The sequence below is a fragment of the Cenococcum geophilum genome (genome assembly GCF_001692895.1).
Source record: "Cenococcum geophilum 1.58 unplaced genomic scaffold K441scaffold_6, whole genome shotgun sequence".
In the NCBI taxonomy this organism is placed as follows: Eukaryota; Fungi; Ascomycota; class Dothideomycetes; order Gloniales; family Gloniaceae; genus Cenococcum; species Cenococcum geophilum.
Genome location: NW_027137564.1, coordinates 904,886 through 914,481, shown reverse-complemented (window position 1 = coordinate 914,481; position 9,596 = coordinate 904,886). Strand labels below are relative to the sequence as shown.

At 49.3% G+C, this 9,596-nt stretch overlaps 4 protein-coding genes across 4 annotated transcripts; 2 read left to right on the top strand and 2 right to left on the bottom strand.

Annotated features, from left to right (window-relative positions):
- Positions 1-726: 726 nt before the first annotated feature.
- On the bottom strand, positions 727-2,864 carry K441DRAFT_674152 (uncharacterized protein; the record flags this gene model as incomplete). The annotated part of the gene is made up of 2 exons (XM_067650718.1): positions 727-2,363; positions 2,426-2,864. The coding sequence occupies 2 exons, from the start codon at positions 2,862-2,864 to the stop codon at positions 727-729; spliced, it is 2,076 nt and encodes a 691-aa protein (XP_067508064.1).
- Positions 2,865-5,422: 2,558 nt separating this feature from the next.
- Positions 5,423-5,663, top strand: K441DRAFT_653784 (uncharacterized protein; the record flags this gene model as incomplete). The annotated part of the gene is made up of 1 exon (XM_067647585.1): positions 5,423-5,663. A coding segment is annotated over exon 1 (194 nt), but the record flags the coding sequence as incomplete, so codon positions are not given.
- A 294-nt stretch (positions 5,664-5,957) lies between these two features.
- Positions 5,958-6,796, top strand: K441DRAFT_736130 (uncharacterized protein; the record flags this gene model as incomplete). Its single annotated transcript, XM_067654309.1, has 1 exon — positions 5,958-6,796. The coding sequence occupies one exon, from the start codon at positions 5,958-5,960 to the stop codon at positions 6,456-6,458; it is 501 nt and encodes a 166-aa protein (XP_067508062.1). The 3' UTR covers positions 6,459-6,796.
- Positions 6,797-7,102: 306 nt separating this feature from the next.
- Positions 7,103-9,559, bottom strand: K441DRAFT_653783 (RWD-domain-containing protein). The gene has a single exon (XM_067647584.1). The coding sequence runs from the start codon at positions 9,392-9,394 to the stop codon at positions 7,511-7,513; it is 1,884 nt and encodes a 627-aa protein (XP_067508061.1). The 5' UTR covers positions 9,395-9,559; the 3' UTR covers positions 7,103-7,510.
- Positions 9,560-9,596: the final 37 nt, after the last annotated feature.

Below are 9,596 nucleotides of genomic sequence, written 5' to 3'. Positions count from 1 at the left end.
CTTGCCATTAACTCGACCGACCTCATATGACGCCCAATGCAGCCTTCATTTTCCTAATCCCGCTCGCTCATGCAATAAAAAAAATAATGAGGTAATAATACAAACCTGCAATAATAATAAAAGCAGGGCAAGAAAAGCTATAAAAGTTAAAACCCTAGTCCTCCCATTTCCGTATATCCCATCCTTTCATCAACGTCGTGATCATACATGATCTATACCAAGCCCAGAGAGACGTTGTACAATCTAGATTGAAATATTGTGAAACAGTAAAAAAGAGAAGAGCGTAAAAGAAAACTCTAGGGTATCACACATAAACGTATTTTGGCTCAGCCGCCGGCGGCCGACCCAGAGCCCCGAAGGGCTAAGCGATATGAAAAACATATCTACGGGACGCAAAAAGCATGTTGGTAAAGCAAGCCTCCATGTCCAGGTATCTTAGAAACGTGGTAAATATCTCAAGATAGTAACCAAAGCGTGCGTCAGGAGAAGTTCCGATGGTAGAGGTGTGGTTAACTGTGTCGACGGAATATGCATTAGGACTGCAGTGCACAGCACTGAATTATGGATATGCGCGGAGTTTTGGACGTGAATTAGGTTCATGGCGCCGTGCGCATGTTCTCAAAGCAGAAGTGGGTAGCGACAGTGTAAGGAACTTGAAGATTGCTATGGCCGTTGATGGATCAGTAGTGACCAGCACTACTGTGGACATATCGTTGAATACGATAATTAGTCAATATTCATGAAATTGTCCGGATAATCCTGTGGCTGTTCCGTTCTGGGGCGTCGGTGTGGAGGCCATGGTAAAGGCGAAGCGGGAGGTCGTGACTCGATATCAGAATGAGTCCCACAAATGCTAGCAGGCGGAAGACCTTGCGTGAAAGAATCTGTGGACGGGTCAGATCCAATACCAAGCTCCGGTAGAGGCGCAGTAGAACATTTTTCCACGTCCCGCATTCTAACGAATTTCTTATCCAGAGTTTCGCGGGAGTAAGGAGCAGGTTGCGGCACTAGTACGGCTTCATTGCCAATGATACCTTCTCTTCTTGGGTTCTCACTCGGTAAGGGCTCAGCTCTGGGATTGTCAGAGCCCATGNAGACGTCTTGCCGTAAATGGCGCGTATGGTTGAGTATAGGAGGACGATCTAATTTTCGGAATGGAACACTACTGTGAGGGCCTAAGACAGCCGGATGGCGATAAGTTATCCCATGCTGACTACCGGATGCTCCATTAGATTTCGGGTGAGACGACGGTCCAGAAGGATCACTAGATGTGTTGTTTATGGCTGTAATACCAAGGTCTGCACTCCCTCTTTCGGGAAGAGATTGCATCGGGAGATCTCGGTTATTCAGAGGAGCCATGCCTGCTCCAACGTGGGCTGGTGGATCGAAGGAGCAGTCTGAGGCGAAAAGGGCCGGATGAATGGGGAAGCGAGTTGTGGAATTCGAAGATTGGCAGGGTTCGGTGCACTCCTGAGATTTATCTGGCTGTGCTGAGGCTTCGGTGGACATATCATAGACTTTCTGTAGCATATAATGTACGCCATTTGGGAAGATGCCTTTCTCTAATTCGGGAATAATAGCCCTGGCCTTTTCAGGAGTCCAGGTTAGAGAGCGCTTTGATTTCTTGGAGATAAAGATTTTCCAAGGTCCAGAGAGCTCTTTACAGCATAATAGGCTTAGAATCATCTTTGTGTGGTCCAGGTCACTCCTTCGTTTGGGTTCATCGCCTTTGTAGTGTGTCAGATTGACATGGCTTGATCGCTCGTTGAAACTAGCGTTACCCTCAAACAGGCGGCCGCAGTACGGACAAGCGCAAGCTGTCTTGGGCTTGGAGAGTATTTCAACTCGCTCCTTTAAGCCGCAGCTCTGACAATGATGTGCTAACCTGTGATGCCGTAAACAGCCATTCTTAGTTTCAGCTTGAAAGACGCAATGCGGACAGATCCATTTCTTTTCCTGGCGATGATAGGCATCTTCATGATTTAAACAATCACCTGGTCGCACGAATTCTTTTATGCAATACGTGCACTCAAATTCACGGGATTGGGAGTTCTTGGTTATTTCTCCGGGGCTGTGCGAAGTAGAGCCTGTTGGTGGATCGTAAGGGGTGTGCAGATGATGAGGGCTGTTGAAAGGCTGCAGACGGCGGAGATCGCTGACGGGGCCGGGAGAACTGTCTGGATTGGCGACTTCGTTGATCAAAAGCGAGTCTTGCTGTTGAGCATGTCGAGTGAAAGAAGGATAAGCAAATGATTGGGAGGTTCCTGGAAGGTTGGCTGGAAGGGTCGTGGAGCTCGTAGAGTATCGCAGCTCGGAAGGAGGTCGTGAGTCATAACCAGAATCCCTCCATGTATCCGGAGGTCCTGTGATACCAGTCAGTCTTATCCTCTTATGTTGCCATCAATAGGTGTATCATAGCACGTACCCTCAGAGTTATCGAAGACGGCTCGCTTGCACTCTAGGACTTCACTCCCAAGAAACTTTTTGAAGGCGTCGAAAAAGTCCAGAGCTCCGTCCTCAGCGAACCTTAACGCAGCATAAATATCTGCAGCATCATAATTACGCAGAATATCGAATAAACCTTCATGTTTGGCTAACTCGTGGCCTTTTATAATGTCCTCGTGGCTGTATTTTCGGAGGAAGCATTGATACTGTTCGTTGGCGTAGGCAATACCAAGCGCAGAAGAGCGGCTGCTGTTGCGGAGAGGGAAGGAGGGCTGGTTCAAAGAGGGCTGGTTGGAAGATGACTCGTTGGCGTATTGGGGATTGGGACGCACGCATTCCCCAGATAGAGAGCGCTTAACTGGCAGCTTGAGGTGGGAATTATGATGAGTCGATGAAGGCGCTCGCTCCGGGCTGGCCATATCGAACGATTTGCTACGAAACAGTGGCCAAAGAATGGAAAAGTAAGGTAATTATGTAGGGACAGAAAGAAGGGGCAAGCAACGTCATTGCCGAGCAAGAAGCATCTCGGCGGACGAAGAGAGCGCCTGATGCACGGAAAGACGTTCTTTCTGGAGAAGAAAAAAAGTGTTTGAAAAGAGAGATAAACTGTGCCCACGAGCAGCAGGGGCAGCAGGGGTAGCGCTTGCGACAGAGGGGCGTTGGCAGCGGAGGGGGGAAGGCTGAAAACTCGTGGCGGCAGGGCCACAAGAGTGGTCAGTCGGGGTGCTCCTTGAGGGTGTCTTCTTGCCAGTGGACACAGCGGGTTGCACGGTCGGGGCAGCCCAGGTTGTTATTCAAAGCCATCACGGGTGTGGAGTCGAGCTGTTTTCCCTGCAGGTGGTGAGGGCGGACCTGGCATCCGGCCAAGAGTTGCTGAGCTTGAGCTTGACGACCTCGAGCTTGAAGATGGGCTGGCCACATGATTGGCCCCCCACTTCGTTCATCTTGAAGCACAGACCCTCTAGCCCTACCGCCCTTTTAGCGTGTGCCTGGTACCTGCGCCCCCAGTCCGTCAGGTCCACTAGGTCCCATCTCCACAGTGTGCGTGCACCAACACCAAAACCCCGACTATCACCAATCTCATCAAGAGTGCCATCCTGAGCTTGGCATGTTGACGAATATGAAGTCTATCCGTATATAGCTCCCTCAAGTTCATATAGGGGCAGGGGGAGGGCCTTACCAACGCAGGGGCCAAGGACCGCGCATTCTCGAAAGTGACCTTCGCTGAGGGCCTCCAATGAAGCCTACTGCTTTTTCAATTTTGCTCTAGTGTTTATTAGCTACCATCTCTTTGCCGTCAGCCATGCCAAGTGTGCCGATCTCCACGTTTTGGGGCTTTCACCAATTAAATCTCCTCAACACGCGCCATCGTCGCTCTTATATTTAGAGTCGCTATGACTGCACTTTAGACAGTTAGCATTGACATTTCTACGCTGAAGCTGTTGCACGTCGTAGTACGGATTGCGATAGCTATATCCTACGCCTTCTTCTCCGCTGATCGTCCGCGTGGTGAACCGTGGACGGAACGGGTGCTTTGACAAAGTAAGACGAGCCTTGAGGAGCGAATAGGAATGAAACTGTGTGGAGAACACTGGTATCTTGAAACAGACTTTGATGCTCCTGAAAGGGTGTACTCCTTAATGAGATTTTGATGCCAGGAGTGAAAATAAGGTAGTACGCCGAACCAAGAGATGTTTGCAAGTGGGCCGAACCCAAATGTGTGCTGGGGAGATGCTCGCCGCGTCCTTGCAGATTTTTTTTATTCAGGCTCAAATTATCTAGCTTGTGATTGGCTGTAACAAATGTTTGACGAACGTTGCGAAACAATTAGAAATGTCGGGCCGTTGATTCGCTAATTTCGTATGTTTTGCATGATCCTGCCTTCTCAGAAAGACTCTCATATTCGATCTCCCATTAAATGTGATTGTTTGATGGGGTTGACCCGTTCATGTAATGCCTCTCCCGCCACGCTACGTTTTCGGGTTTATCCATTTATCTAACCTTTGGAGGACGACGTACGGAAGAGAGTCACCGGGTGTCCAGCAAGATCAAAAAAATTGAATTTACCCCTTAACCCGTTAAAATTGATCGTGCGGTTATCGATAAGGGCTGCCAATTAGATCAATTAGACCAAGGCCCCGCGCGTTGTTTTAATTCTGATGTTAGTGCACGGACCTTCCTCAATTTGGTAAAGGATGCATGCAGCAGATCATCCGTCTCACCTTCTCTCCACGAAACAGCCTTGCTATGAATTGCGTCTTCATAATAGCAAGGATTAGGAAGTTAGTACCATCCAGATGACCTCTCTGAAAGTGTTGGATGTAAGCAATGAGTGAAAATCTCATACACTCCGCACGGGCGGACACCTGGCGTTATCCCTTTTAACGGTGGGGTCCTTAGATTTTGTGGCCCGTGCGTGAACGCGTTCTCAATTCTTCGCGCTAACACTAAGGTAAAATAGATGGATTAAATCGACTAATCACCTACCACCATGCCGTCAAATCGTGCATACAATAATCTGGATATTATTCAGCCTACCCAATATGTCGATAACCCAAATCTGACGGCGAGAAACCTCCCCCCTAGAGCTTCGGGAGTTGCCTAACTACTAGGAAACCCGTCGACAGTAGTGAATGGAAACGGCAAGAGCGCTATCCAAGGACTAGATTTGGGTGTAGTATGTGCAAAATACCGTTTTACACGCAGAAATTGTGCTGGAGTACATATCTACGGCGCCTCAACTCTAGAGATTAAGATTATATACAATATTAATGTGAAATCGCTACCATTACCAGCTTTAATATTTCTGAGCGCGCTCGATAATTCTAGCTATATGATTGGCTAGATTCTTATCGATAGCTAAGGACCCAAATCACTGTTAGAAGGGATACTTGACACAATTCCTGTTATAGATATATAATGAGAGGTGCGACTTTTCAGCAGAGAGTAGCGGAAGCAAATTGCTTGAGTAGTTACTATAGGAGGAAGATTGTCCAAAATCGTACACTGACGCCCTGAACTGAGATGATTTCCCGCTTCAATGTAAGTACATACTCCCAAAGCATTGACCAAACCCATAAGGCAATTCGCCTTTCAGTATACCAATATTACGCACATCACCCACCTCCAGCCAATTCCAACTCACATACCCTACCCCTCATGACCCACCCTCCCGGGCCTCAAATAGTCCGGCAGCTGGCTCTCACTCGTCCCAATAACCTCGAGCCAATTCAGCGGCAAATAGTAGCACAAGATGCAACTCGCGGCACAGAACCCGATGACGGCAAAGCTCCTCACCACGCCTCCCAGCCTACTCCATCTCTCATACCCTCTCTCGACCGGGAACGGCCCCTCAGGATCCTCCACCCCCTGCACGCGCATCCGCGTGAACAGACATCCCAGCGTCGCCACAAACACCGACTCGTAGAGCGGGAACTAGTTCGTAGCGCCCGCCCGCCATAACCATCAGCGGCTTATATGTCTTCGCAAACGCACACGCGTGCGTCGTGCTGATGACGACGTTCTCGACGCAGAAGCCGAAGATGAAGGCATCGGCCCAGATGACGGTGAAGAGCGCCACGTTGCTCAGGCGCGGCCAGCGGCGCCGCAGGGAGCGGAACAGCTGGCACCCGGCGATGGCCACGCCGGCGCAGAAGTACACGCACATGGGCGGGCCCCAGAGCCAGCGACTCCGTGTAGCGCGTTGGCGCGTCGGGGTTGTGGAACGGCACGAACGTGGCCCAGCTCTCGCTGTTCACCGCGTACGAGTTCCACGCGAAGATGTATTGCTGGCCGTTGAGGAAGCCGTCGGACACCAGTGCGATGAGTCCGATGACGACGAACTTCGCGTCGAGGGTGAAACTCTCGTCGTGGGTATAGTGGCTTCGCGACGCAGTAATAGAGAAAGCCGGCTAGCACGATTGCTGAGACAACTTCAACAATCCGGAGTATTACAAGGCGCCACACAGGCATGCGGACGCCGTTTACGTGCGGCGCTGGCCGGAATTCAGTAGGCGAGGCCATCCAACGGATGATTACTTCCATTGAGATTATGGTCCACGCGAGACCCATGCCGCTCAAGCGCTAGCACCACCGGAAACATCAGGTTTCTCTGGGTCGGCCGGATATGTGCCATTAAGCAAAGGAGTTCGAGAGTCAGGCGGGTGAAGGCTCATGGTTACAAGTTGTAGATAGGCGAACTTTGCGGTAAATCTGTATCGGATTTGGAAATAAAAACAAAGGAAAATGAATCGAAGTGAAATGTTTCTACATTCTAGCTCTGCCGGACAGGGAAGTTCAATTGATAATCAGGAAAGCGTTCGGCAAGTAGAATATATCAGTTCAAGGTAGATTATGTCATCGTCTTTCGTTATCCGATAACAATAATAGCTATCGAAACCGTAGTTAATAGTTAGAGAAGGAAATGAAACAATATCAGACTCTGTAGATCTTAGTGCTACCTTTCTCATGAATATAATGGGCTTCGGAGGTCCAGAAGCACCGAAATCATTGCGCCGGCTCCACAAGTAAAGGTGCTAGAAAAGCTATGTCGGGACCATGAGATGCATGAATTGCGGGGTTTCGTCTAAGGCTATTCCCTGGCTGTCAATACTCGAGTCGGAAGAGCTGGGGCCTGGTGAATTATTGGGAAAACCATGACCAGATATATATTATAGAAAAGTAAGCACGAAATTCACCTCAATACTTTCTATCACGATTTGATTAATCGATGCTCATTCTCACAACCATAACACGTCGATCGGCTCTATGATGCCGTCCTCCAGCAGACGTGACTGCCATGCAATGCTGTGCCCCGTTGCACTAAACGCCAAGTATGCTATGATGCCCTAAGAAGTCCCTACACGCGCCCAAGCTCCCTATGATATATATTCAAAATCCATTCTTCTCATCCGATAAATTGTAATGCTTGTTAGGAAAATCGTATGAAATCGTGAAGCACTTATGCAGCGTTCAATGCCTAAATAAAAGTTCCTCAGCGTGTTGACACTGTTGTCTTCGTTGAAAGCATTTGACCGTGCGGAATGCAAAAGCAGCCAATCAATTCTCACCAATCCGGAATATCAAAGTCTTCGTCATCTTCATCGAGCTCATCGCTGTCCCACTCATCTTCCTCATCATCCCGTACCATCTGTAGGAATCGTTGAAGTCCGATTCGATTTGGTTCTTCTCTAACAGCAATACCACCGTCACGTAACCCCCTCGCCGGTCTAATGACATGGACATCATCTACGTTGCCGCGGCGTGCTACGTGCTGAGGATGAGGCAGATGAGGGGCAGCTCCAGCCCCAGCTAGAGTGGGCGCCGCTGGTGGGTCAGGTGCTGGAGGTAGAACATCTTCAGGGTTACCGCCATTTTCAGCAGCAAGATCGACCCGCATATCCCCCTCTATTATGCCAAACCCTGGCTGGTTATCTAGAGCTTGGGCTGCATTATCTCCGCCAGCAGCAACGATCTCCTGCATCTGTGCTTCTTGTGCAGCTTGGGCAGCAGCTTCTGCACCTCGTACGCCGTCAAATCGCACGCGACCATCTCCATCATCCCCCTCCTCCAACTCCCAGAGGCGCATGTAGCAAGGTTTCTCCGGTTGGTTGAAATGCTGATATGGATTGTTGGGGTCCAACCAAGAGCTACAGAGGTAGCAGAAATGTGATTTGCATTGAAAACAAGACATGTGGTTGCATCCTTGCATCTTTTGGCAAGGGACCGAGCACGTCGGGCATGGTGAAGTGTGTGCCAGGATATAGTTGTAGGAAGCTTGTTCTTCGGCGGAGAGCTCAGAAGCGTTGCGAGGCCAGCAGCGAACAAACTCTCCGTGCCAGCCCGCAAGGCAGACACGACAGAAAGCGTAACTGCAATCTTCACAAATAGCAAGGCGGTCTTTTTCGGGAGCTTCTTCCAGGGTTGTGTCGTCTTCTGAGCCTGAATCGTCAAATTTAACGATCTGAGTTATATCGGTAATTTTTGGATATTTCTTCGAGCGTGCAGCACCTTGACACCATTTTCTTGGGCAGTAGATTGTTGACTTGTCAGACTCCAGTTCCTTCTTCCGCTTCATATCAACGTAGCGTTGGACCACGGTATTTTCTAGAGGGATTTGAAGCAGTTCATTTGGAGTCAAGAGACTCTCCGATTTCTTCTTGCGCCGGGTATTGTTGCCACCCGTTCCTTGACCTTTTTCGCAGTTGGGTGAGAGGCATTTAACCCCGTTGACATCACCTTCGGCAATGCAATTGTTATAAAAGCCCTGGAGACAAGGTATGCAGAAAACATGTGAACATCGTGGTAGTCTAAAGCAGGTTGAGCCCTTCTTTGGTTCCAAGCAAATACCACATTCGAACGTCTCCTGCTCAAACCTCTCACGCTTTGTCTTGATATCAAAGTCCAATAACGCGATTTTCATTTCTTGCGAGACCTCCAACATCCCACCCAGGCGGTCTACAATATCGAACCCACGATCTGCGGCCTCTTGCAGCTGTGTAATATATGAGAACAAGACCGGCTCACGGCCGTACTCTTCCCATAATGACAGTCCTTCATCTTGCAACCTTTTAATTGTGTTTAAAGGAAGCCATTGCGGCGATGTGCTAAGTTTGAATTGGGGCGCGTTCTCTGACGGATACCCTTCGGGCAGGGCTATCTGAAGGTGAAGTGGTGGGAGGTGTGACAGGTTGTGAACGTCTGGTTTGGGCGGATCAGTTCGCAATATCTGGCCTGTATGAACTGGGACGAGAGTTGCAGGTAGGGTGGTTGGAGATGCGCCATCGACAGGCAGGGGGAAGAGGATGGGAAGAGGGGTGGTAGGTGAAACAAGAAGTTGTATGGAAGCCTGAAAAGGATCTTGCGAATCAATGACCAGTTCGTCTGGGTATATGGCTTTGATAGAAGAGAGTTCTTCTGCGCGCTCGTCTTCTAATGCGCTTTCGGCCATTAGCTGAGGGGTTAGATGAGACAGGGTGGACTGCCGATATGATCACTCTTGACAAAGACCTTCGGTGAGCCAACATAAGGAGAGGTAACCAAGGAAGTGAGATGAGAGTGAATGGAGGGTAGAGGTGTATATTTATAAGGCAGTCTTGCCTGTGTTGGAGTCACAGTATGAATCATGCAAACTTAGCCACAGTCTTGAAGCA